General features: G+C 44.3%; 1 protein-coding gene and 1 pseudogene across 2 annotated transcripts; both read right to left on the reverse strand.

Moving 5' to 3' along the window:
* Positions 1-11,151: 11,151 nt before the first annotated feature.
* LOC308418275 (small ribosomal subunit protein eS12-like) lies at positions 11,152-11,623 on the reverse strand (annotated as a pseudogene). Its single transcript has one exon. The product of its transcript is annotated as a small ribosomal subunit protein eS12-like (transcript).
* A 6,435-nt stretch (positions 11,624-18,058) lies between these two features.
* Positions 18,059-26,702, reverse strand: ZNF239 (zinc finger protein 239). The gene is made up of 2 exons (XM_080914705.1): positions 26,582-26,702; positions 18,059-20,363 (listed from the first exon to the last, which is right to left on the reverse strand). Exon 2 carries the CDS (start codon positions 19,421-19,423, stop codon positions 18,713-18,715), a length of 711 nt encoding a protein of 236 aa, XP_080770831.1. The 5' UTR covers positions 19,424-20,363; positions 26,582-26,702; the 3' UTR covers positions 18,059-18,712.
* Between the last annotated feature and the right edge of the window lie 758 nt (positions 26,703-27,460).

Here is a 27,460-nt window from a genome sequence, read left to right on the forward strand (position 1 = left end):
TTGTGGGCTTGCCTGGCAGGAGGCCGAGAGGTTCTGCCGCAGCAATGGTGAGCACCTGGGAGAAAGCTGCAGTCAGGGCTTTCTCCAGTGGGCCTGTTTCTCAGCAAGGTCCATCCATACCTTGCCCTCCTGCCTCAGCTCGATGGGGGCTGGGAGCTGTGTTTCTTGATGCCTTGGACCCTCTCTGCCACCTGGTTGCACCTTCCGAATGACCTCTCAAACCACCAGTAGCTTCAGCGGTGGCTTCATGCCAGAACTCTGGGCCATGGTTTTCATACACTTATGTCCTGATCAGTAAATTCTCTGCTGTGACCTGAATGGGAATATAGCTCAACAGTAGACTACATGACTTTTGGCAGGTGCTTTTTGCTTGTTTGTATGTGCATTTTGTTTGCATGTGTTTTTTTGGTTTCAGTTGTTATTGTTTTTCAAGACAGGATTTCTCTGTGTAGCCCGGGCTATCCTGAAACTCACGCTGTAGACCAGGCTGGCCTCAAACTCAGAAATCCACCTGCCTCTGCCTCCTGAGTGCTGGGACTAAAAGGGTGTACCAGCATACCGTGCGATGTTTTACACTCTTTACTATTCATTAAAAAAAATGCTCTCATGTCAGTGGTTGGCCTTGCCTCCCCTTTGTAGCTGAAGATAGATGACCCTGAGCCCCTGAATCCCCACCTGTATCTCCCAAGGACGGAGACTGCAGGCCTGAATTGTATTCGTTTACACTGTAGAACTGTGGATTCTCTCAGTGAGTTTCTCTCATCCAAGCGTGTGTGCTCTAAAGTCTACAATCTGTGTCAGGGAGTTGTCCAAGCTACAGCTCGCAGCAGCCTAGGGAGTTCAGTGTTTCCATTCTCAAGGCCGAGAGTTAGGGCATAGATGAGCTCATCTTTGTTCCCTGCCCCCAAGGGATACTCTTTGTTGCCTGGTATCCAGGATCTTTGAAACAAATTTTCTGTGTATTTCTCCCATTTTCAAATGTCATTTCAGAAAATAGGGTTAATCGGGTTGCAGAGTCTCAACCCAGTTCCTGTAGAAGTAGAAAATTGAAAACATTATTCATTTCATCTTTATCTGAATTCTGTGTCAGAAAGTTTATGAAATGGTCTGAAAAAAAGACAGAGGGGCATGGTGAGACATGCCTTTGTCCCCAGCACTGAGGAGGCAGAGTTGGGTAGATCTGAGTTCAAGGCCCGCCTGGACTGTAGAGTAAACTTTCAGGACAGCTAGAACTAACTACACAGAGACTTACTGTCTCAAAAAAAAAAAAAAAAAAAAAAAAAAAAAGAAAGAAAAGAAAAGAAAGAAAGACAGAAAGCTTCTTCGGAACATAAGTCAAACAGACCTAAAATGGGTTGGTATTAAAGCTATCGACATATTAGTCAAAATTCAAAATTGCTCACAGTGTGAAGCCAGTTTTGTAAGGAAACCTCCTTACCTCAGTCTGTATAGGTGGCCAAACAATCAGCTTTTTTCCCCATTCTTTTTAACATTTGGATGCCTTTAGTTTTTTGACACCTTCATTTATAATCTATAGATATTCCTTTATAGCTCTATATGTAGGCTAACTTACATTCTGAGAAGCCTTTCATACTGTGTTCTAGTGAGGACATTTGAAAAGTATGTGCTTTTGAAAAATTAAAGTTATTAGAGCCATAATCTTTAAAAATTGATGACTTCTACTTTTCACTAATAATTGCATGATAGTATATATATATATATATATATTTATGTCTGTCTGTATGTACACATGTGTCTTGTTACTTTTCTACTGCTGTGAAGAAAATGTAAAGGCATCCTAAAGAAGATGCAGTTTATTGTGTGCTGACATCTCAGGTGGGAGCATGGCAGCAGGCAGGCAGATGGCACTGGAACAGGACGAGCCCTTACATTCTTATCTGTAAGTAGGAGGCACAGACAGACAGACAGACAGAGACCTTCAAAGCAAGTGCTATCTGTAAGCTTCAGGGAAGTGAGCCCTTAGGGTCCCTTAGGCATCCATGATAGGATACTACGGATAGGCTCAGTCTTCTGCAGGTCTTACTCAAGTCATCTCAGTTGCTGAGAGATGAGGCACAGTGGCCATGTCCCTCCTGGGAGACAGTGTTACAGACACTTCCTGAGCTTGGAAGGTGTTGATGAGGATGTCCATTTAGGCCTGAGCACTCAGCAGTCTCTTGCTCTCAGCCCACTGACACTGCAGTCTCTATAGTCACCACTGCCACCACAGCAACAGGCCTCTTCTCTAAGCATCTGGGAAGCAGCATTCATCTGTGCACATAACATTTAGAAGGGAATTTGATGACACACTAGGACCAGTTACTAAAACAACCGCATCCCCACTAGGGCCGTTACAGTCTACCCCTTCTCCCCCACCCCCACCCACTTCCAGGTAAGGGCCACATTTATTGTACCAGATTTGAATTCTTTTCGGACAGGCCCCAAATCTGATGAAGCAGTCGATTAACCCTTTAACTGTCATGTCACTATTGCGCCAGTGGGCACATCTTGCCTGGCAGGTGGTACTATATGAGTACTGTAATATGCAAGGTTCAGAGTCCAAGCTCTTGAGTATTTAGATTTAATCATGGGTTTTGTTTTGTTTTGCTAATCACTCTTTAAAACTATTTTTGTTTTGTTTTTTATTTTCTGAGTTTTTTGTTTTGTTTTGGTGTAGCCCTGGCTGTCCTGGAACTAGCTTTGTAAACCAAGCTGGCCTCAAACTCATTCAGATCCACCTGCCTCTGCCTCGAGTGCTGGGATTAGAGGCCTGTTCGTATACCACTGTCACCTGTCTTCAAAGCGAACTTTGTAAGATTCTTAGCTAAATGTGGTGGTACAAATCTATAATCCCAGCATTTGGGATGTGGTTGCTGGAGAATCATGAGTTTGGAGTCACCCTGGATTAATTTTAAAGCACTGTCTAACCAGGTATGGTAGCCTACACCTTTAACTGTAGCACTCAGGAGGCTGAGGCAGACAGATCTCTGGGAATTCGCGGCCAGCCTGGACTGTAAAGTCAGTTCCAGGTAGCCAGGATTCTTACACTGAGAAACTGTCTCAAAAAATTACAAAACAAGGAGGGGGAGGGGAGAGGAAGAAAAAGAAGAAAGAAAAAGACACTGTCTCAAACACCTTTTCTTGGGGTGTGATTGTGTACAGTTTTCATGATGGGATCTTCCTGTGTGGCATTAGCTGTCCCAGAATTCACTTGATAGACCAGGCTGACCTTGAGTTCGGAAATCCCCCTTCCTTTCCAGTGCTGGCATCAAAGGTGTGCACCACCACTGCCTGGTCTCTCTCTGTCTCTCAATTAAACCAGACTTAGTCATGCTCACAGTTTTGACTTACTACACTATAAGGATGCAAACCAGGATCAGTAACGGGGAAAACAATGTACGAGGTACAAGTCTGAGGAAAACCAGCTGCAAAACTCCACAGTTGTTAAACCTGAGCCAGATCCCAGCACCTCCGAAAGAGGAGGAAGGTGGATTTGAAGCTGGAGGCAGTTTGAGCCGGAGGGGTTGGGGGCAGGGAGAGGAACAACCAAAAGAAGAAAACAAGGCCAGAAAATAAGATCAAAGGTAAATTTCCCAGAGCTGCCCCACCCCCACCCCAGAGGTGTCACATGGGCTCACTTCCAGCAAGAAATGGTGGAAACTTGAAGTGTTGCCTTCTGGAGAGTCTCACCTGAAGCTAGTAAGGTTTTCTCATTGGAGTTAAGTCTGGTAGGCAGTGTTAGTGTCACTGACTGATTGGAGCCGATGAGTTTCCACACACCCAGAAGGAAAGCAGGTCTCCTATAGCTGTGAGGAGCCACTTAAGGGAGAAAGGTCTTATTTTAGCTCACAGTTCAAGCTCATGGAGGGGAGTCACGGGGAGGCAGATATCATGTTAGATCAGTAAACACAGAGTAATGGATGGGGTGCATGATCAACTTTTTTTTTTGAGACAGGGTTTCTCTGTGTAACCTTGGCTGTCCTTGTTCTAACTGTAGACCAGGCTGGTCTTGAACTCAGAGATCTGCCTGCTTCAGCCTCCAGAGCGCTGGAATTAAAGGTGTGTGTGTGACCAGCCTGGCTGTTAGCATCCGCACAGTTTGTGTGCTGACCTTGGAGAAATACTTTCCCAGGCAGTTGCTTCGGAGGAACAGGAAGCCCTTTCAGCTTTAGCTTTCTTCGTTTAAAGAATCCCTTCAGATCTGTATAATGGGCTATGAATAACACGGAACAGTGAGCTAGAATGCGCCCCCACCCCCTCCTCACTTGCAATATTTTATCATAACAAAAGGAAGAAACTAGCAGCTAGCAGTTCAGCATAAAGCACATTGCTTGCATAATGTATGCACACCAAATCAATCCGGGTAAGTTTTATACCCCTTAGGGAACCACATACTACGGAAGCTCCGAAAGCTCCTCTTACAAGAAGAGCTTTCTGGACAGTATCCCGGGCCTGCACTCACCACCCCCACGTGTCTGGACAGGCCAGTGGATTGGGCTCAATTAGCTGTCCAGCAGGCCTCCAGGGATCCTCCTGCCTCTGCCATCTCCACACTGAGATTACAAATGTGCATTCATTTTGTCATCTTTTCACATGGGTGCTGAGGATTCTAACTCGGGCTTCATACATGCACAAGTGCTTTTAAGAACTGAGCTGTCTCCGGAGGCCTAAATTTGCAATTTTTAATTCTCTTGGGCAAAAAAACATAGACGGCATAAATATCATTTTCGTTGTATTTCATCTTCTATTTCCTGAGTGCTGGGATTTCACAACTCCAGCTATGGCTGCCGTTCTTAAAGGGGCCTACAGCAATCTTTTGCACATATCTACGGTAGTTTGAGCGCACAGGTTCAGGCAGCTGTTAGGTACCAAGAGTTCCACAGTTGTCCATAACCTCAGCAGTTCATCACTGAGCCAAGTTCACCAACCCACGTGTGAACCTGATAATACATTTCCCATGACCATCCAACACTTTGAAAGAAGTGGTGTTGCCAGGTCATCGCTCCACTGGGATGAGCAGTGCAGCCTGTAGAACAGCTAAGTGTGTCCTTTTGTCCCGACTCACAATTAACGTACTCCAGTAACCAGGAATCTGTCATCACACTGGGGCTCAGTAAACCAAGAAAACCAGAACTCCTAGCATGTCAACAGTAGTCCTGTCATATATGAAAGTCCAAACTGTGCAAATTCAAAACAGGAATATTTAAAAGTTATGTTTCTCCCTAATTGCCAAATATTCAGTTCCTTGATGTTTTGGGCTGTTTTCTAAATGTTCAAAAATGTCCTTTCTGTGTACTTCAGGCTGACCTCATATTCAAATTAATACCAAATTGTTATTACTATACAGTGCCTGTTTAGCACAAGACACGCTTTTTTATGGGTGCTTTGAGATGTTCATAGATGATTTGCTAACCTGTGCTTTTATTTTAATACTGTTATCCTTTTTAAACTCTAATACTTATTATTTTTTTAGCGGTTCCGGAACCGTACGCAGGGTCTTACACATTTAGTAACTAGTCTCCCAAATGATCTCTGCTCCAAGCCCAGGCCAAGAAATGTATTGTTTTCTGAAAACAGCCAAACCTTTCTTGTCTCTTGGCGTGAAGATTATTTATTTGTTTTTATACAGAGACCTAGCACGCGCCGATCTGTAGGGACAGAAAACTGCGTATTGCGTCCGGCCTCCATTTCCGGATCTGATTTAGGCGAATAAGATCCAGGCGGCTAGAGCCGACGCAGAAAGAGCGACAACCCTGGCGAATGACTCATCCTGCCTTCCCGCGTCCAACCAGGGAAAAGGAGCGGGCTCGGGCGCGCATGCGCCTCCCGACGTCCGTGTAGTTCCGTCCCTCCGGTTTAAGTAAAAGTCACTAGGGAGAAGAGGCTGAGTCACTTCCTCCATTCTTTTACCTTGAGGCGCTGGGAAGGGAACCTCAGGGCCTCGCGAGCTTTCCAGCCACTTTCTCGTTTCTGTTGCGCAGTTCTGCTAGGCCAGCCTGTCATGGCACGTTATTGTCATCGCTACTTCCGCCGCGATCTCCAGCGCCACGTGGCTCCACTCCTGTGAGAAGACAGCGGTCTAGCTGATTTTCGTCCCGGGGGCCGCACGGGTCCCTTGGAACCTGGGCGCGGCTGTGTCTGCGCACGCACAGCGCTGCAACCACCATCGCCGGGAGGGCTCAGTACGCCCCCTGGCGAACGGCGCCGGGAACACAAAACGACGCGCCGCCGACACTCTCGCGCACGCGCAGTGCAAGTTCGTCCGCAACGCGGGATTGCAGTTTGGCGCCTCAGGGCGCGCGGCGCAACCAGCAGCCTAGGGCTTGTGCTCAGGGCGCACGCGCCTCCCGGGGTTTCGGGAAGCTGCGCGGGGGTGAAACGGTGCGCATGACGCCGCTTGCCTCCGCTGTGGGGTCTCCTCTACCTTGAGGCGCTTGTATTTTGGGTTTTGTGGTGACTCTGGGCTTTTGCGTCATACTTGGTAATGGTGGACGAGCTACTAAACTTGCTGGTAGTGCGAGCTACTAAACTTGCTGGAGAGAACCGGAAATGGTGGTAGTGCGAGCTACTAAACTTGCTGGAGAGAACCGGATACCGGATGTTCCTAGAGCAGGCTCCCGGAAGTGATCCAGTCAAGTTACTAGTCCGGTACACTTTATATTGGTTCCCAGTTCGGGAGGCGTACGGGTGTGTAAACGTAAGAGCACCAGGGTTTCGTGGAGATCGCGCTACTTCACACTGTGCCTCGGTTCCTCTCTTTAGGTGTTGACGCAGAGAAGGAGTTTACTCTAGAGCTACATATAAGTGACTGGTTCGGGATGACAGTTTTAAGTAATTTCAAATTCTATGTTTAATGGAGTAATGGTTTGATCAAGTGATTTATATAACAGAACAAAGTAATAAATCAAGAAAGACACATTTCAAATCCAGTAATCATCACATTCAGTGCGGACCTCCGAACCCTACCTTAAGAAGAGGCAGCTGTGTACATGAATAAAAAAGTTGCTTTAATAAATTGGTTGCTTTAATTTGGCCAAGATGGTTTGAGTCAGTGGTCTTTCTCCTTCCGTTTTTGGGATTAATACTTTCCCACCAGAAATGCAGGAGAGTCCTTGTAAGATATCTGTGTGTGTGTGTGTGTGTCCTGTATTCTCAGTTGTATTGCAGATGTCTCTAGCTAGCCCTGCGCCCACCCCACATACTCTAAACCATTAAAAAAAATGTGCATATCAGCTAGGTTGGTTGCACACACATGTTTAATCCCAGCATTCCAGAGACAGATGCAGGTCTTTTTTAAAAGTTGAGATCAGCTTGGTTTACAGAGTTCCAGGATAGCCAGAATTTCACAGAGAAACCCATAAATAAATGTGCACTTCTGTAGGCATTGCTTTCTGTCTTTATTCTTTAAGATTGCCTTGATTAGCTAATTCTTTTTATTTTGGTGTAAATTTTATAATTGTCAATTCTCAAACTGATGACATTTGGTATTGCTTTAAATCCAAAGATTGCCTTAGAATGGTCACATTAAGAACACCTAGATTAACTTTACAATTTATGAACACTTAGTCATTGTTGTTGTTGTTTTATTTTGAGACAGGGTCTCTCTACATAGTCCTGGTTATGCTGGAGCTCACTATGTAGACCAGGCTGCCTTAAACTCACAGAGATCCTCCTTTTGCCTCCTAAATGCTGAAATTAAAAACATGCACTGCACTTAAGTATAATTTAATTTTTCTCAGGAATGTTGGTCATCTTCTATGGGGATTTTTCCTGGGTATTATTAGTTTGTGGAAATGTAAGTATATATGGTATATTTGAACTTGTGGCCTTATTGGTTCTGACATTTTATGTACAGATTATTTTAGATTTTTGTTTTTTTTTTAATTTACTTGCTTTATGTGTATGAATGGATGCTTTGCCAGTCTCCTGAAACTGGAGTTAGAGATGGTAGTGAGCCACCATGTGGGTGCCGGGACCAAATCTGAGTTCTCTGCCAGACAACTAGTGTGCTTAATGGCTGAGCCATCTTACCAGCCCATAGATTTTTAGTTTTTTCAGCTGGTACTTGTGTCTGAGAAGGTTCAGTAAAGAAGGGGTAAGATTTTTATTGTGGACAACAGAGAGAAAATATCCAGAGGCATATGGAGGAGTCCAGAGCTGATAGAAAAGAAAGCAGACAGGACATGGCCAGGTTTGTGGAAGTGGGAGGACAGGAAAGGATAGTGGAGGGTAGTGAGAGAGAGATTAGGGTGGACAAATTATAAAAATCATAAGAATGAATAGCTCTGGGGGGGTGTGCCTCCTTATGGGGACCAAAATCCCTTTTACAAGTTCCTGAGGGATGCTGGGGATTTTGTTTTGTTTGCTTTTGTTTTTCTTTTTTGTTTTTCTTTTTTTAAAGACTTGTTTATGAGTACACTGTAGCTGTTTCCAACATACCAGAAGAGGGCATCAGATTCCATTACAGATGGTTGTGAGCCACCATGTGGTTACTGGGATTTGAACTCAGGACCTCTGGAAGAGCAGTCAGTGCTCTTAACCACTGAGTCATCTCTCCAGCCCTGCTTTTGTTTTTCAAGGCCAGGTTTCTCTGTGTAGCCTTGGCTGTCCAGGAACTCTGTAGACCAGGATGGCCCTCTGCCATTACACCTGACTTCATTTCTTTACTTTTATTTTTTAATCCCCCCCCCCCCAGTGTGTGTGTGTGTGTGTGTGTGTGTGTGTGTGTGTGTGTGTGTGTGTTTGTTTAGGATTCTTCCCACAGTCTGGTTCTGGAGGTCAAACTCAGGTCATCAGGATTGGTAGCAAGCACCTTTACCTGTGGTACAAATCTCTCCATCCTGATTTTTCTCCACTAATTATACTTATCCCTTAATTTCTGATACAAATTCACCAGGAAACTTGTCTGAGGTCCACAGCTTCTTTTTTTGTAATTTATTATCATTATAATTTTTGAAACTGCCATATGTACCCCCCCACATGTTGTAGATGACTCAGCTTTTGATCCTCCCTGCCTCTTTCCCTGGATGCTCAGATATAGGCATGCCTTACCAAGCAGTAGCTACATTCTTAGCCTTCTTTATATAGATTATAAATTACAGACTTAATTACTGTTTGAATTTGTCCTTTAGAACACAGGTGTGGCTGCTTCTTCCTAGGGATACCATTTGTCATCTGCAGGTAAGTGAAAGGTGGTGCTTTTTCATTGATCAAGTGTGACTTGTGCACAGTTTACATGACCCCAGTCACACTAAAGGTTTTTTATAGTCAGTCTTGCTTCCAATGTCTGTGTGAAGATGAACCAGAGGTCAGCAGCATGCAAGGGACTAAAAGCCTTAGCTTTGTCCTGTTCCTCAGCATTTCAATAGACATCAGGTGACTTTCTCCGTCATGACCTTCAGTCCATTGATTACTTGTGATTCTTCTCCTTGACTTCACATGCTCTTTAAGGCTCTTCCTCGTCATCCACAGGTCTAACCTTTTCTTCCCATGTCTGCATGTTTGTATGGTCTGTTAGTACTTCTGTCTTATCTTCACTCTCTCTGTCCCAGCCTCCTCTCTGGGCAGTGCCCTCTGTTCTCATCAATCCTTTATTTATTTATTTTTATTTATATAAGTACACTGCATGTCTTCAGACACACCAGAAGAGAGCATCAGATCCCATTACAGATGGTTGTGAGCCACCATGTGTTTGCTGGGAATTGAACTCAGGACCTCTGGAAGAGCAGTCAGTACTCTTAACCACTGAGCCATCTCTCCAGCCCTAAGTTGTATTTTCTTATCTTTTAAAAATTGAAATTGTGTCTTTATCATTTATTATTTCTGTTAAGTTTCTGGGCTTTCTCTTTTCTTCAGATGATTCTCTTTTCCCTCCCCTCACTTCATTCCCCTACTTCCCTTTAGCCTTTCTCCTCCCTTCCCTTCCCCTCCTTCCAATCTCCTTTCTTTCCTCTTCTCTCCTGTCCTCTTTTCTTCCCCCCTCCCCTCATCTTTTCTTTCTGACAAGTCTCACTGTGTAGTCCAGATACTGTGTAATATCTGGAACTTACTATATAAACCAAGCTGCTCTTGAACCTGGTAATCCTCCTGCCTCTGTCTCCGGGATGTGTTTCTTTTGATGAGAGGTTTGCAGTAAATAGTGCCGTCTAGAAAGGAAAGCCTCTTGTAGCTCTGTTCACACCTCACTCACAGTTGAGGTCTGCACTCTCCTTGGAGCTGACTTTTGGACTCTAGTTTTCCTGTCTACTTGTTGAAGACATGTCTTTTTATCCATGAGTATTGGGGGATTTTTGCAAAAAGCCAGGTAGACATAGCTGTGCGGGCTGATCTGTTCTGTGACTTCTGTCTTTTGTTTCATTGATCCATATATCCACTTTCATATCAGTACTAGGCTATTTATTCTTTATGTTAACTCTATAATATAACTTCAAATCAGGTAGAGTGACACCTCCAACATTACTGTCTCTTTAGTTTGTGTATGGATGTGTTTATACGTGTTCCTGCAAATGTATGTGACTACAAATGTGAATGAATTAGAGGCTGAAAATTATTGCTTTTTTTCTTCTTTCCTTTTCATTTTTTGAGATAGGGTCTCTTCTGAATGGAGTTACTGGCATGTTCTGCCACACCCAGCTCTTTTCCTTGTTTACATGTAGGTGGTGAGATAGAACTCAAGTACTAGAGAGGTGGGAGTGGGCAGGTGGGTGGGGAGCACCCTCTTAGAAGCACAGGGAGGGGGATGGGAAAGGGAGTTTCCGGAGGGGAAACCAGAAAAGGGGGATGATAACATTTGAAATGTAAATAAATAAAATACCCAATTAAAAAAAAAAAAAACAAAAAAACCAAACCAAACCCAAGCCCTCATGCTTGCGCAGTGATCCGTGACCACTGAGCCCTCTTCCTGCCGCCATCATCCAATAGGACTAGAGTTTTCCTTCTCAGCGGTGTTCTTTTGGTTTAGGATTGCTTAGGCTATCTGTTGCCTTTTGTGCTTCCATGTGGATTTTCAGGTTTTTTATTTTGTCTTGTTTTTTCTGCAGAGAGTAGGGGAGAAGTTTCGACTAGGATGTGTTAAGACTGTAGATGGCTTTTGGTAGGATTGTCACAATATTGATTCTTTTTTTTTTTTTTTTGAGTCAAAATTTTATTTATTCATTTCTTGCATTTGAAGTATTCCTCAATGACATCTTTGGTCTGAGATTCTTTGCCATAGTCCTTAACCACTACACAACTGCAACCGACCACTTTCCGTGGTTTCCCGAGGCCCACCCATTCCCCGGGTTTCTTGTCCTCCACCTTTATCAGGTTGATTTGGTGCTCGGCACACAGCACCTCCAGCAGCTTGACATACACGGGCTCGTCACAGTTGGATGCAAGCCCAGAGAGATGGGCTTGGCGCTCGTCTAAGGCTTTGGCAGCCTCGCGTATGCCACGTGCTAGGCCATTGTGGATAGGGCGCTCTTCAGCACCTCTTGTAGAGCAGTGTTGGCGTCCATGACACCTCCAGCAGCTGTGCCTTCCTCGGCCATGGCGGTGGACACAGAATCTTGAACGCATCCGAGTTTCCGCTTCCGAGCAAGTTGGCGGCGGCAGGGGAAAAGCACGATATTGATTCTTTTGCGCATGAACATAAGGGAGTCTTTCCCTTTTGTACTGTCTGCCTCGATTTCTTCAGTTTTAATTTTGTTAATTTTTCTGTCCCGCCCCCCGGGGAGGTGATGATATCGACAGTGCGGAGCAGACACGCCGTCAGCACATCACTCTGCAGCCCAGAACTCCTGCCTCAGTGTCCTGGATAGCCAGGGCCACAGGCTATTCACATGGCCATTTAGTTATTAAAAGTCACATTTTAATTTAGTTGGTGTGAATGAGTATGTATGTGTGTGGGCGCATATGTGTCAATATGTCATGGGAGGCAAACAGAGGTCAGAGGACACACCTCAAAAGTTATTAATTTTGTGTGTAGGGAGGTTTCTAGACAGGGTTTCTCTGCATAACAGTCCTGGAAACTCTTTCTGTAGATAGGCTGGCCTTGAACTCACAGAGGTCAGCCTTTCCTCTGAGTATATAGGCCACCATGCCCTGCTCAGAGGCTGGTTTTTATTTTGTTTTGTTATTTATTTATTAAAGATTTGTTTATTTTATTTATATGAGTACATTGTAGCTGTTTTCAGACGCACCAGAAGAGGGCATCAGATCCCATTACAGATGGTTGTGAGCCACCATGTGGTTGCTGGAAATTGAACTCAGGACCTCTAGAAGAGCAGGCAGTGCTTTTAACTGCTAAGCCATCTCTCCAGCCCTTGTTTTGTTTTTTAATTCAGTATTATTTTAGTTCTACTGGGCCTTTTGCATTCTCATGAAATTTAGAATTTTTTTAAAAAATTTAAAAAAATTTAAAGGATTTATCTATTTATTTTATATTAGGTACACTGTAGCTGTTTTCAGACATACCAGAAGAGGGCATTGGATCTCACTAAGGATGGTTGTGAGCCACCATGTGGTTGCTGGGATTTGAACTCAAGACCTCTGGAAGAGCAAGCAGTGCTCTTAACCACTGAGCCATTTTTCCAGCCCCTTAAGAGTTTTTTCAATATCTGTGAAGAAGTGCATTGAAATTTTGGTGTGGATTACATTGAATCTCTAGATTGCTTTTGGTGGGATAGCCATTTTCACAACAATAATCCTGTCAATTCATGAGCATGTGATGTGCTGTGGTTTGAATGAGATGGTCCTTGTATATCTTGGATATTTGGTGTAAGTTGAGTATTGAAATCACACACTGTCTTTGTGATATAAGCCAAGCATTAAAATTATCCACTTATTTTTGTATTGTGCTCAATCCGTGTCTTTATTTTTTTAAACATTTTTTTGACTCTCAGGACTCTTGTCTTTCTTATAATTTATGCTGGTGTTAGGCCTGTACTGGACAAAGTGTCCAATGACCAGGACAGGCTGTTTGTAGTTTGGTAGCCTCCATTCTTTAACACCAGGAGTGACACTAGCTACATGTTTGTGTGTGGGCTGAGTTGGTGGCTAATACTCTAACTACACAGTGCCTCTCAAGCTGAGAGACGAGGCCACAAAGACAGCATGAAGATCTGTACAGGGCCTATCTTCATATTTGTAAAACCTGCTGGGTATCAACCTCCTTGCTAGATGCAGCTATGGCTCTTAACAGTCTTCAGGAGCCTCACCGAGCTTGACCTCATAGCACTGAATAGTAGATAGATGGCCTCAGAGGCTAATGGCACCTGCTGACCTCAGGTTCAGGGTAATCAGATCTCAACTGAGCTCTGCTCCTGGTGACTGTACTGCCCTTCTCTGTCCCTTCACGCCTGCCTGACTGACCTAACTTCCCACCACCTGCCCTCTGTGACTTGTAAGCATTTGGTCATCCTGCTCACCAAACAGCTTCTGGCTTTGTTTTTCAGCCTGGGCCATGGGAGGTTAAATTCTGGCTTCCTGAGTTGTGTATTTATAATTTTCTGGATTCCACAATAGCCCAGATTTAAACATAGGTTCCTTCTCAAGGTAGTGCCTGGCCATTGTCTTCCAGTCATATAGTCAACATGGGATTTCTCTCCCTGACCTGCCCAGTGGAATGACTAGCTTTTCAGAACCTGCAGCTGAATTTGAGACCTCTCAGCTTGTGTGTGGTTTAGTGCTGCCTCTCTCTCTCCACATGCCTTACCTTTTGGACAAGGCCTCTGCTGATCGACCCGAAGCCAGGACGATGCATGGGCTCTTTTGGCCGTGCTCTTTCTTACCTTTTTGTTTCTTTCTCCTTTTCAGCTGTTATATGGCTCCTGTGTGAATTCCCTAGTGTTTGTAGTAACCCTTCCCCCTTATCCTGCCTCCTTCCCCAGATCACAGAGACAGCCACTAGAATTCACATTCCTTCCTTCCTTTTCTTCCTCTTTCATGGTGGTGACCGAACCTTGGGCCTCATTCACACCAGAAACACTCTACCCACGGAGCTTTATCTCCTGTCCCGCTTTTCTTTTTAAACATTTATTTTTATTTTATGGTTTGCCTGCATGCATATTTGCATGCCTGGTGCCCATGAAGCCAGAGAGAGCATTGATCTCCTGAAACTCGACTTGATGGACAGCTGTGAGCTGCCTACTGTGTGCTTTGAACTGAACCTGGTTCTCTGTGAGAGCAGTAGGTGCATTAAACTGCTGAGCCATCCCTTAGCCTCCTCTCTATCCACACCCCACTGCTCTAATGGTAAAGCTCCCTTATATTTCCAGGACAGACTTCACTTACCTCACCATGACACATTATTTTGCTTTAGAGATTGCTGTTTTCCTTTGGGTTCTTATTGAGAGGCTCTTGCTAAGGGAACAAGGCCAGGATCTTCCTAGCTCTGCCTAAGAAGTGCTGGCATTATAAGTGTGAACCGCATCTGTGAGATTGTTGCTTTCAACTTACTATTTTCCTTCCTTCCTTTCTCTTGATTTTTCAAGACAGGGTTTCTCTGTCTTGCTTTGGATGTCCTTCATCTCGCTCTGTAGACCAGGCTGGCCTTAAACTCATAAGGATCCCAGGCTGCCTCTGCTTCCTGAGTGTTAATTAAAGGCTTGCACCACTACTGGGCTATTTTTATTATTTTTAATTGTGTGTGGGGGAGTGTATGTGCACATGAATGCAGTGCCCCTAGAGGTTAGAAGTTTCAGATTCCTCCGGAGCTGGGTTATGGGCAGTTGTAAGCTGCCTGGTGTGGTTGCTGGGAATTGAACTCAGGTCCTCTGGAGGAGCAGCATGTGCTCTTAGCCACTGAGCCAGCTTTCCAGCCCCTGACTTACTATTTTTAACAAGTAGATTTGTGCTTTATATTTGTGAGATACTCATATAGTTTCCTTATGATACCTTTTGTGGTTTTGGTTACTGGGTCATACTGATCTCACAAATGGATTAGGAAGGGATTCTTGGGAGATTCTGTGTAGATTTGTATCTTTCTTCTTTGATTTTCAGGACAGGGAAGGGTTCCTCTGTGTAACAGACCTGAGGACTGGAAGTAAAGGCATGCACCTCCAACATGTATCTTTCTTTAACACAAAACAAAAAAACCCTTTGATGTGTGCATGGCTGTTTCACCTACAAGTATGCCTGTGTACCAAGTTCATTCTGTGCCCAAGGAGGCCTGAAGAGGTCGTTAGATCCCTTGACTTAGAGATGGTTGTGAGCTACCATGTAGATGCTGGAAATCAATCCCAGGTCTTCTAGAGGAGTAGCAAGTGCTTTGAAAGCTAAGCCATCTCTCCAGCCCCTATTGTATCTTTCTTAAGTGGTTGGTAGAACTTACTTGTAGCATCTAGGCCATGACTTTTCTTTGAAAAAAATGTTACCAGCTACAAATCCCATTCAGTAGGGCTGTTGAGAGGCTTCAGCAGAAGGGGGGGGGGGGGTAATCACTAACAAGTTAATGACCTGAGTCCATTCACTGGGATGTGTGGAAATCAAGAACAGTGTCTTCTCGCTTCCATCTGTGTAAGGCAGCATTGGAACGTCCAAATGCATGCAGATTAAATAAATGCATAAAGATTTGTTGTTATATTTATTCATTTTATGTGTTTTGCTTGCATATATGTATATGTACCACATGTATTCTTAGCGCCCACAGAAATCAGAAAAGGGCATTGGGATCCCGGTAACTGGCGTCACAGATGTAACTGGTTTTGAACTATCACATGGGTGCTGGGAAAATGAACCCAGGTCCTCTGCAAGAGCAGCAAATCGTCTTGACTGCTGAGCCATTTCTCCAGCACCTATCGGTGTCTTTTTTAAAAAAAACATAGCTGTTTAAGGTATTTTGACTGATTTGTTAGTATGTGCCTTTAACAGAAATTCTTATCTAAGCTGTGAACTTGATGCTAAAATTCCTCTGTTCCCTGGAATGTCTGTCAGATCTGTAGTGTTGCTCTTTCATCCCTGCGACCATCGACTGTTAGCATTTCTCCACGAGCCAGGCTGTAGTTCTGTATTTTGTGTTTGTCCGTCTGCTATTTCATTAATTTTAAACTCCTACCTTTATCATCTCTTTTTCTTTGCTTTGTGTTCAGCATGCACTTTCCTTTGAGATGGGCTATGTAGCCCAGGCTAGCCTTGAGTTCATGGTCCTTCTACCTCAGTCTTTACTACCCCTGGCCTTCTCTAGTTACTTTGGGACTTTGGAGCATTTTGAAATTTTCCCTGTTCTAAGATACACATTAAACACCACACCTTTTCTTCTAAGCATCGTCTTAACAGGATTCTCTAATTCTAGTAGTCATTCAAAATATTTACAAATTCTCCTTGTTTCTTTCTCTTTAGCCTGCTGCTCACTTAGGAGTCAGGTCCTGTTTAATTTCTAGATATCTGGAGGTTCTTCTGTTTCAAAGAGAATGTATCTTAGATGGTTTTTAAATTTAAAAAACTAATTTACATTTTTTATCTGTTGCGTGTATATGCGTGCACACACACGTGTATGGCAGGCCAAAGGATAACTTTTGGGAGTTGGTTCTCTCCTGAGAAGCAAACCCAGGTTTCAGGCACGACTAAGTCACTTACTGCCCCTCCATTCACATTTTAAAAAGAGATTTGTTTTCTAATTTATAATACACACGCTTGAAAACATAGAGTATGCTGCTGCTGCTGAGTGGACTGTTATACAAATAGCAGTGAATCCAGGTAACGGACAGTGTTTTCTCAGCCATACACACCCTTCTGTTCGTGCTAGCCAGTCACTTCAGAACTCCAAAATATCTGTAACTGAAAGGCGCCTGTACTCACCAACAGTGAAGCTTGTACGTCAGAGCTAGACAGCTGCTCTACTGTTGGATTCCCATAGCCAGAAGAATCTCCAGGTATGCCTCAGAACTTTTACTGGAGGGTAAGTTCTGGCTGGCTCTACATAGCAGCTGGAGAGAAAGTCCATGTATACATGGGACGAAGGGAATGTGCCACATAGCCTTAGTCTTTAGTGTCACGGCTTTCCCAGCATGCTTCATTCCCAGCCTTCGTTTTATTAAGCACTTCTTGGCCTGAAACCAAACAGATTCTGTCTTTTTTTTAACCCCGTATGTGAGTGGCATAAACTGTACCCGCTTCTGCACTGATAGAATGCCCACCCACCCATCTTCCTCGCCTGTGAGTTCTTGCTGAGATCTCATTTGATGATTATCTTCCTCTTGTTCTCATTACTGCTGTAGTTTTATAGGCAATCATTTACTATCATTTTAGGACTGTCCTGAAAATAGATTAGTCCTGTTAAACAAAGGCACATACATTCTTTAGTAGTTTCTCCATTAGTCAATACTTTTTTCCTTCTACCCCCACCCCCAGCTCCCAGCAGGGTTTCTCTGTGTAGCGTTATTTGTCCTGGAACTCACTCTGTAGACCAGGCTGGCCTAGAACTCAGAGATCATCTTGCCTGTCTCCCAAGTGCTTGTTTTAAAGCTGGGGGTGGGGCACCTTCCAGCTCCACTAGTCAATTTTAATTTATCAAGTCTTACTATGGTTTCTGAGGCCTCTGATTGGCTGCCACTGATTGATTCCCCAAGTACTGTTTCTCCAGTTCTGCCTCAGCTCTTCTGCTGGATCACCTATTCTCTGTAGCACCCGGTGCTAGGTTTACTCTCCTAACTACTTTGGCTATGTTGCTTTAGGATTTCTCCCTTGTTTTTTAACTCTGGAAGTATCCCCAGCAAGCTAACTTTACTGCATAAAAAAAACGAGTAAATTTACATTCTTGAATAGCTGCCTGAGAGGAGGGGCGGAGTGCATTTTCCATCACAGTAGTATATGGGGAAGCACTTCCTGAAGTGTGAGCATAAACTGATGTACACTTTTGTATTTAACACAACAGATCACACCTGTTACACCTCCAGTGCCCCTGCCCCACCCTCGAACATTGTGTGGTCACAGTTTAAAGAGGGCTATTTAGGACTTCAAAGGAATATGAAAAACAAGGCACATAATTCCAGAGAAAACATGAATTCCAATTTCTCAGAGAATATGAACAAAGAGAAACATGCTGTGCTTAGAAAAATACAAAGTTCTTGCAGGTAAAATTGTGGAATATTCTTCTAACACTAGCAGAATTGCAATATACATTGACCCCAAGGAGGAACCAGAACGGTCCATTCACTGTATAGCATAGAATGTGCTGGGTACTGGGATTCTTTAAGTGAAGCATCGATTTCTTCTGTGGGGCTGTATCTGAATAACCCTTACTATTGCTTTCCTTTGAGGAATGCAAAGGTTCGACGTATTAAAGTGGGGCCCTAGGCGATAGCTCAATCAGCAAAGCTCTTGTCTAGAGAGATTGAGAATCCACATAAAAAAGTTAATGTGGTGGCACATACCTGTAATCCTAACCACTGTGACCTGGGAAGTGGACTCTGGCCTAGCTTACTTGGTGACATTCCATGTCCTGACTGACAGATCCCCAGTCTCAAACAAAAATGTGATAAGCATCTGAGATGTTCTCGGACCTCCACACGCACATGCACACACCAGCACAACACATGTACCCCTCTCTGCATGAACATACATTCCTACTCGCACAAAGTATTAAGCTGAAAACTGTGTGCATGGTACTAGAGCGCAAATTCAGGGCCTTATACGTGCTAAGGAAGCATTCTACTTCTGATATGCACACTCAGCTGTAAAAAATACTTGTCCTTACAACAAATGTATTCTGAACTCCTGAGTGGGCTTATGTTACTCAGTGAAGCTCCTTCCTGTGAACCCGCTGGTGGATGTGGAGGTTGGAGCTCTGGCTGAAGCCTTTCCCACAGCTGCTGCACTCGTATGGCTTCTCTCCCGTGTGGACTCTCTGGTGGATGAGGAGTTTGGAGCTCTGGCTGAAGCCCTTCCCACACTTGCCACAGTGGTAGGGCTTCTCTCCAGTGTGCACTCTGAGGTGGATCCGAAGGTCTGAGCTCTGGCTGAAGCCTTTCCCACATTCACAGCACTGGTACGGCTTCTCTCCTGTGTGGGTGCACCGGTGGATGTGCAGGTTCGAGCTCTGGCTGAAGCCTTTCCCACACTCCCCGCACTTGTAGGGCCTCTCTCCCGTGTGGACACGTTGGTGGATATGCAGGTTTGATCGCTGACTGAAGCTCATACCACACTCCTCACACTCATATGGCTTCTCTCCAGTGTGGACTCTCTGGTGGATGTGTAGCTTTGAGCTCTGACTGAAGCCCTTCCCACACCTGTCACACTTGAAAGGTTTCTCACCTGTATGGACTGAATGATGGACAAGCAGACTCGAGCTCCTGGTGAAGCCCTTCCCGCACTTGTCACATTTGTAAGGTTTCTCATCCATGTGGGCTGCTTGATGCAGAAGCAGACTCGAGCGCCTGGTGAAGCCCCTCCCACAATGCTCACACCAGCAGGCCTTTTCTTTTAGGTGGTCTCTCTGATGACACATCGGTTCTGAATGACGTCCTCACCATGCTGATCATGCGTGTATTGTTCTGATGTGGGGATTTTCTTGAAGAGATGACCATCTGGGTTGATGATAAGCATCTCCTCAGAATCACCAGTCACAGGGTTCCCTGTGTGGTCTTTCTGAAGACTCCAAGTGACCAATGGTGGCTCTCATCTAAAAATGCCTTTACTGTTACAGTCAAAGGAAATTAAAGAGTCTTTGCAATGGACATTTTGACAAGTTGTCCCAGCAGAGAATGCCAGAGGTGCTGGTTCTGTTATATCAGGTGACAGCTTGACTTGACAATTCTCTAAACAGTGGTAAATGGGATGACCATCCTCCCTTATTTCTTTTCTCTCCCTCTTCACTTACAAAGAGACCTTTTCCCCCAAGGCTCCTTACACAGCTTCTCAGAGGAGTCCTGTCTGGACTTGGGATTTCACTGATACGTTTTCTTTTTCATTTCCAATGTTTGTGAAATAACTTTAAAGAGTCACCGTAATTTGTGGGTTTTGGATATATGGCAGGACACTTGTCCCCATTTTTGGCAGCAATCTGTTTCAATTATCTGTGCATACTTCTTGAAGATTTACAATATAAGCTCAACCTCCAGCTACTGACTGGCCATTTCTTCCAAAATTAGCCACTAGGAAGCCCACTGTGGTCAAGCCTGAAGTCTCCTTCTCTTGTCTTAAAGACTTATTTCATGTGTCAAGTGTTTCGCCTGCGAGTGTGTGCAGCACACGCCTGCCTGGTACTGATGGAGAGAAAAGAGGTACCCGGGTCTCCTAAAACTGGAGTCATGGGTGGTGAGGCACCATGTGGGCACTGGGAACTGAACTTACAAGAGCCAGGGGTGCTCTTAGTTTCTGAGTCATCTCTCCAGACTCCTGAAGGCCTTTCTCTTGAAGATTCTCCATAGAATTTGTGTTTGACTCTCCTAGGAAACAGAGAATTTTGTGATAAGAACAACAGATTCCAGGCTAGGGGTCCCTGAGGCCTGAACACTTGGTAACTCAGAACATAGCTAGCTTTTTTTTTCTTTTCTTTTTTTCCTTCCTTCCTTCCTCCCTCCCTTTCCCTTTTCTTGTGGTGCTATGGATTGAACCAAGGATCTCATACATGGTAGTCATATATTCTACCTCAGTAACCTCAGCCCTTAGTTTGTGCTTCTATTTATATCTTTTGGGTTACTGTGTGTGTGTGTATTTTTTTTTAACTATTGTGAAAGACCATAAGTCTTGTGCTTCACACAAGTAACATCTCATTCCATTTCACTTAATTTATGACTAAATGTCTATTTAACCAGTATTCATAACTGTTAGAGCTAAAAGACACAAAATAAAAATCTTTTTAAAAAAGATTTGTTGATTCATTTTATGTATATGAATACAGAGTTGTTTTCAGACACACCAGAAGAGGGCATCAGATCCTATTACAGATGGTTGTGAGCCACCATGGAGTTGCTGGGATTTGAACACATCACCTTTGAAAGAACAGGCAATGCTCTCAACCACTGAGCCATCTCTCCAGCCTCCAAAATAGAAATCTTTTTGTCTGACAAGCCTGGGATGAAAGACAAATACATCAACAACAATAATCTCAAAGTAAAGTCTATAAACATACATAATACACAATACTGTACACCAGCAAGCTGTGGAAGTAGACTGTGGGCACTAAACTCAAATGTTCATGTCTTTAAAGTTCTGAAGAAAAGGAAATAGGGAAGAAAGGTATAATAAGGAAGGAAACCATGACCCATTTAGGAAAAGAAGTAGCTTGGCGAGAAGGAGCAGGAGCCTAAACCTCAGTCACTCCTCTTAGGATGACCGTTGGCCTTGGAGACTGTGGTCCTTGAGCCACATCATCAGACTTATTCTCTAGACTAGCTGCTGCCTAGAATGTTCTTTTCCCATCTCTCATTTCTTGTTCCTTAGCATCAAGTCTCAGCCATGCTGCCTCCCTCCCCAAGTACTCCTTGACCACCTAATCCAGAGCACACTCACTACCATGCTTCCGGTTTTAATTTCTTTATACTCTTTATATGACTTGGCTTGTTTTCTTTCTTTTTTTTTTTTAAAGATTTATTTATTTAATGTATGAATACACCATACACCTGAAGAGGGCACCAGCTCCCATTACAGATGGTTGTGAGCCACCATGTGGTTGGTGAGATTTGAACTCAGGTCCTCTGGAAGAGCAGTCAGTGCTCTAACCACCGAGCCATCTCTCCAACCCCCTTAGCTTGTTTTCTTATTCGATCTATCCCCATTAAAGTTCCCCAGCATGGAGAGGCTGACATCATTCCTCAAGGCCTCAAGCAGGGCCTGGCACACAAAAGGAATCCGATTATTTATTCATTTAACTTCATGAGTCTCCTCTCTAGAATTTTGTCTGATGGCAGTCTTTCTCAAACCACCTGTGGTGAAGAACCATTACATTGTTGTTTAATAAACATTTACTCTCAATTTCTGTTTGCCTATGTCTTCTTGGTTCGTGGGCTGACACTAGCCAAGAAATCCCACTCTGCAAAGTTAGTGTGATGGAACATGTTATGAAACAAAAGGAGCCAAGTAGAGCCCGAAGTTCAGTTATACAACAAGGAGGCATTCAGTAGCCATCTCATCAGAAGGCAGCACTGTCTTATAACCTGACTAGCCAAGACAGCTTTCACCCACGGTAGAGGCAACTGAGGAAACAGGACAGCCTGCAGGGCATGTGGCTAACTTATTGTGGGACAGTGGACTCAATATCCTAAGGCCAAGTGAAGCAGAAGGCGAGGATACCCGGAGTCTCCTGTTCCTCCTATCCCTACTGGACAAGTATCAAGCTGTTTGGTGTTAGAGACAGCATCAGATAACCTTCCACTTCCATTTCCAAGTCTCTCTTACTGTATCTAGCAATTTAACTAGGGGAGGGAAACAGTAATGCAGAAGCCTGACATCATACCTGGAGTTATCTAAACATGGCAGAGTATATATACTATGGTAGACTTCCTTCCACATTGCTTCTGCCCATTCATTCACTTCTATCCATCTTAGAATTTCCAGCCTCAGAACACTTCACGAGCCTGTCCCTCTCCCCCCCCCCTTAAAGATTTATTTATTTATTGTATGTATGTACACTGTAGCTGTCTTCAGACACACCAGAAGAGGGCATCAGCTCCAACTACAGATGGTGTGAGACACCAGGTGGTTGCTGGGATTTGAACTCAGGACCTCTGGAAGAGAAGCTCTTAACCGCTGATCCATCTCTCCAGCCCCCACCCCCTTTTAAGATTTAGACACAAGTCTCTTTCTCAAGCATTAGAATGTACCAGGGACATCCCTTCTCTGCCACACTTTTATTATGACAAGCAGTGCTGAATGACAGGGGACATGCTCACCAACTGACTTGGAATCCAGCTGACAAAGGCTCGGTTTAAAAAGTGAGATGATACGACCAACAGAGGACCTAAAAATCCCAGCAGTGGAAAGCCCATTTCAGAGACGAGGAAACCAAGGTCCATGACGATGGGATGATTTTCCACGGTCACAGAGGAGGAGGGGAGGTTAGCCTTTCAGCAGAAACCAAGGACAAACTCTGGCACACAGAAGAATACTGCTAATGTAATGCTCTTGCATTAAAAGAAATTTATTGAGGGTGTGCACACTGTGTCTGTGAGCACATGCTTGCCACAGAGACTGTGTGAGGGTCAGAGGAGAACTTGGGGGAGTGGATCCCAGAGATTGATCTCGGGTCATCAAACTTCATGGCCAGCGCCTTCTACTCACCGAACTTTCTTTCAGGCCCCAGAATCTATCTACTATGCCTGCAACCAGTAACTGTGTCAGTGTTGAATAAATAATCATCATGGAACTGACAGATGCTTAGAGGAGGAAATGTGTAGAGCCAGGACCTTAGACACGTTCATCTTTGTGAAGTCCTCTCCAATCTCTTGATGCCCCAAGGGAGCTCACTGTCTTCTGTGTAAGGACTTTCTTTTTCTGTGGGAGGACTGTGTTTGCCAAATAAAGAAGATCTTGATTTTTGCTGCTGGTAATGTGAAGAGCCACCCCATCCTCTTTAAATTCAGCCTAAACTAGGTATGGTGGCATATACCTGTATTTCTGGCTACCTAGGAGGCGGAGGCAGGAGATTAACTTTAATCCATGAGTTTGAGGGTAGCCTGGGAAATATACCAAGATATCATCTCATTAAGAAGAGAGAGAGGAGAAGAAATCTAGCTTAAATCCAGGATAATGATCTCCCTCCCTCCCTTTCAAGATAGAGTCTTATTATATAGCCCAGACTGGCCTTGAACTTGTGATTATCCTGACACCTGAGTGCTGGGATGATAGACATTTGCTCCCACTCCTGAAATACCAGCATCAGAGCAAAGAAGGATGCACCCACCCTGAAGGCCCTATGCTCCTAACGCTAAGCTTGAGGTAACTTTCTACTTGTGGTTTATGGGGAAAACGAAAAGCTGGAGGCCTGAGGTCAACTACCAGGGTCTTCCTTTTCTTCCTTCCTTTGTTTCTTTCCTTCTTTTCCTCCTTTCTCTCTCTCTCTCTCCCTCCCTCACTAACTCCCCCCCCCCATATGTTTACTATCCTGTTAGCCTGGAATTCACTATCTAGACCAGGCTGCCTGAACTCACAGAGATCTGCCTGTTTAAGCCTCCCAAAAGCTGGGATTAAAGTAGTGTGCCACCACCACCTGGCAGATATTTGGCAATTTAAAATTTATTATAATTAAATATGCAGACATGTTGGTGAAAGGGGGACGGGGCAATCAGAGCATAAAAGACCTAATTAGGCAACTCATTTTACCTTGCCTTAGAATCACTGGCATCAAGCATATGCGGAGATATTTCTCAATAACACTGGGTGCACGGAGATGGGGAAAATGAGAGGGAAGTGCTGTTCTCCTTTCAGCAGGGCTAGGAATCTAAAGTCTTAAAAATCACCATGTGGTTTTGATGTACCTTTTCAGGCATGGCTTTGTGGCCACTGAGCAGCTGTTTAATTAAATTACTCATGTCCTTCACTGTCACAGTGAACTATGATCACTGTTAACACACACTTGCTTTCTTGTAGCTGCAACCGAATACCCAAATGAACAACTTAAGGAGAGATCTAGGGGCTGGAGAGATGGCTCAGAGGTTAAGAGCACAGACTCTTCTTCCAGAGGTCCTGAGATTGACTCCCAGCAACCACATGGTGGCTCACAACCATCTGTAATGGGATCAGATGCCCTCTTATGGTGTGTCTGAAGATAGCTACAGTGTACTCACATACATGAAATAAATAAACACATCTTTAAAAAAAAAGACAAGTAAAATTAAAAAAGAAAAGGAGAGATTTATTTGAGGCACGGTTTTAGACCCCCGTCACGGTAGGGCACTGTGGGAAACGTGCTGTTCAGCTCATGGCAGGCATAAAGTAGGGCAGAAAAGGAAAGAGCTGGGGGGAAAAAGACTCCCAAGCATATACTTCAACCCAGTGACCTACTCCTCCATCCAGGTTCTGCCACCTTCCTAACAGTCTGAAAGTTTCAATCCACAGTGAACCATTCCTGAGGCCAGAGTCCTCATGATCTAATACTCTTTGGAAAAACCCGCGGAGAGTCAGGAAGAAGTATATGCTTCACTAATTCCTAGGAATCTCTCAATCCAATTATCAGCCAGGATTAACCATCATATGTATGATGGCTACATATTATCTGCTCACCAAGAAGATGAATTCTTTGATGAAAAGCTTCAGTACCTAACCTTGTCTTCCCACTTAGCATTAGACGGGGCATATACTAACTTTGAATGATCTCCAATGAGTTACAGTTTTATTTCAGTTTCCAAATGGCTTTGTTGCCAACCTCTGACACCCCTGAGGTCAGGAGATGGTGAAGTCCTTCGAGGTACGACCTAGTGGGAAGAATTTAGGTCACTGGGGATGTTCCTTGAAAGATGATATTGGGATCCTGGTCTTTCCCACACGAGGTGAACAAAACTCTGTTTTATAGGTCCAAAACGGAGTCGTGATTACAGACTAAAAGAGCTGAATGTGAGCAGACATAAATCTTTGATCCTTACAAACTCATTACCCAAGACAGTTTGGTCTTAGCAACCAAGAGGTGACATACACGACAGGATAAGCCGACTTCCAGACTACAGGGCAAAAATGCTCCGGAGAGCCTTTCGGAAGAGCTCGGTGGAAGGTTTTGAGTACTCCACATGGTGACAAAGCAGAGTAGAAGGAACTAATGTGGAACTTCCGGGTCAGTGGACCCTATGCTGAACCTGTTGAAACCGTTTGCTAGATACATAATATTTTAATGTCCCAAATGCTCTCGTTCCCTTTGTATAAAACACCCAATGAAGCTTGACAATAAAGAGAAAAACCACAGGGTACACGACGTCACGCTAGGCAGGTACTCAATGGTGATTTCCTATTTTGTTCTCAGAAAGAAAAGCTGTATCTAGCTCAGAGATGAGGCATTTTTGGTGAAAAGAAAAACAAAACAAAACAAACAAAAAAAAAAAAAAAAACAAAACCAAAAACCCAAGTCACCTGGAGCATGGTCATATTCTCAAGGAGGCTCAGATTCTTCTTCAGACAGTTCTGACACGCCCTCCTTAGGCTAACCTGTTTCTGTACTGAGGATCTGGAGTAGCTTCTGTGCATCTTCTCTTAGTGCGTGTATTACATATACCCAATATCCCTCGTCAGCCCTTATTCTCAGCAATCTGACTGGTTTCTAGGATGCAGAGGGGAGTGCTACACAGAGGAAACAGTACCTTTCGAATCTCTTAGGGGTCTATCTTAGGAGCCTCTCATGGTCTCCTGAAGACCATCATTGATTGGAAAAAGGCCAAGTCATGCGATCGATAGAAGGTCAACCACTCAGTCCTCAGACCCACCCAGGCGAGAGCTTGGCTAAGCAAGAGGAGGGTGACTTCGGACCTGCGGTGGTTTGCTCTGCTGCAGCCCCACCCCACCCCCCGCGTGAGGGTGGCCTTGTTCACGGGATGTGACTGGGGGTACCGTGGCTGCTAATACGTGGGACCTCAGCCGCAGGGCGCCTTCCCAGCCTCTGAGCCTGGCTCCGAGTGGCAATGCCCCCTCGTCTGAACTAGGACACCGTTGCCCGCCCCTGGGGCAGCCCAGCCCTGCTCACCTCTTGCGTAGGTAGAACCCACACCTGGTAACGCAGGATTCCGGGGCATCATCGAGGACTCGAACTACAAGTCCCAGCAGGCCGCGGGCAGGGAAGCGCTACTTCCGAGTTCACTTCCGGCGACGATGGGCCACCACTACTCTTGGGAGCTCCCAGTTTGTGGCTGTGGCTGGCCCTAGGTGGTTCGCGTTGTTGCTCATTCTCTTCGTTGCAGACACATAGAGTTTCATAATACTCCCCAAGGTGTCTTTTTCTTGTTAAGATGATGCTGGATGGTAAATAATCAGTACAAAACTGTCTTCAACCTTAAAATATTCTGAAGCTGTTACCACCTTAAGTGAACAGTGTAGTGTATGTAACCACAACATATAATCTCATCACTAGGGAGGCTTTGGCAACAGGTTTGTGAGTTCGAGAAGCCTGTGTCAATTTTTAAGAAAGAAAGAAAAGAATCTATCACTGGATATTCCATGTTCTTATCTCTGGAGTAGTTTCCAGATAGTGTGCAGTCACCAGCGCCTGTAATTCTTAACTCCAGTGAACCCAACACCCTCTTCTGGCCTTATGCACCTGTGTTCAAGTGTACAAAGTTACATACACACAAACTTAAAAACAGGAATATTTTTAATAAAGAACTAAAAAAGTGGATTTAATAGACCAGAAGACTCCTAGATCAGAAAAGAAAATTTAAACATAAAACAGACACACACACACACACACAAAATGGATGCCATTAAATCTGAAAGAAAAGGTCAACAAACTTCTAAAGAATCGACAGTATTGTATGTAGTTAAGTTTCCCTTACCAAAAGGATTTCACAGTGCTTTCTGAGTGTGTGGATTCGTCTTCCAAAAGGGTCTTTACGTAAACCTGTGACAT

This window comes from Micromys minutus (assembly GCF_963924665.1).
Source record: "Micromys minutus genome assembly, chromosome: 3".
NCBI classification, from domain to species: domain Eukaryota; kingdom Metazoa; phylum Chordata; class Mammalia; order Rodentia; family Muridae; genus Micromys; species Micromys minutus.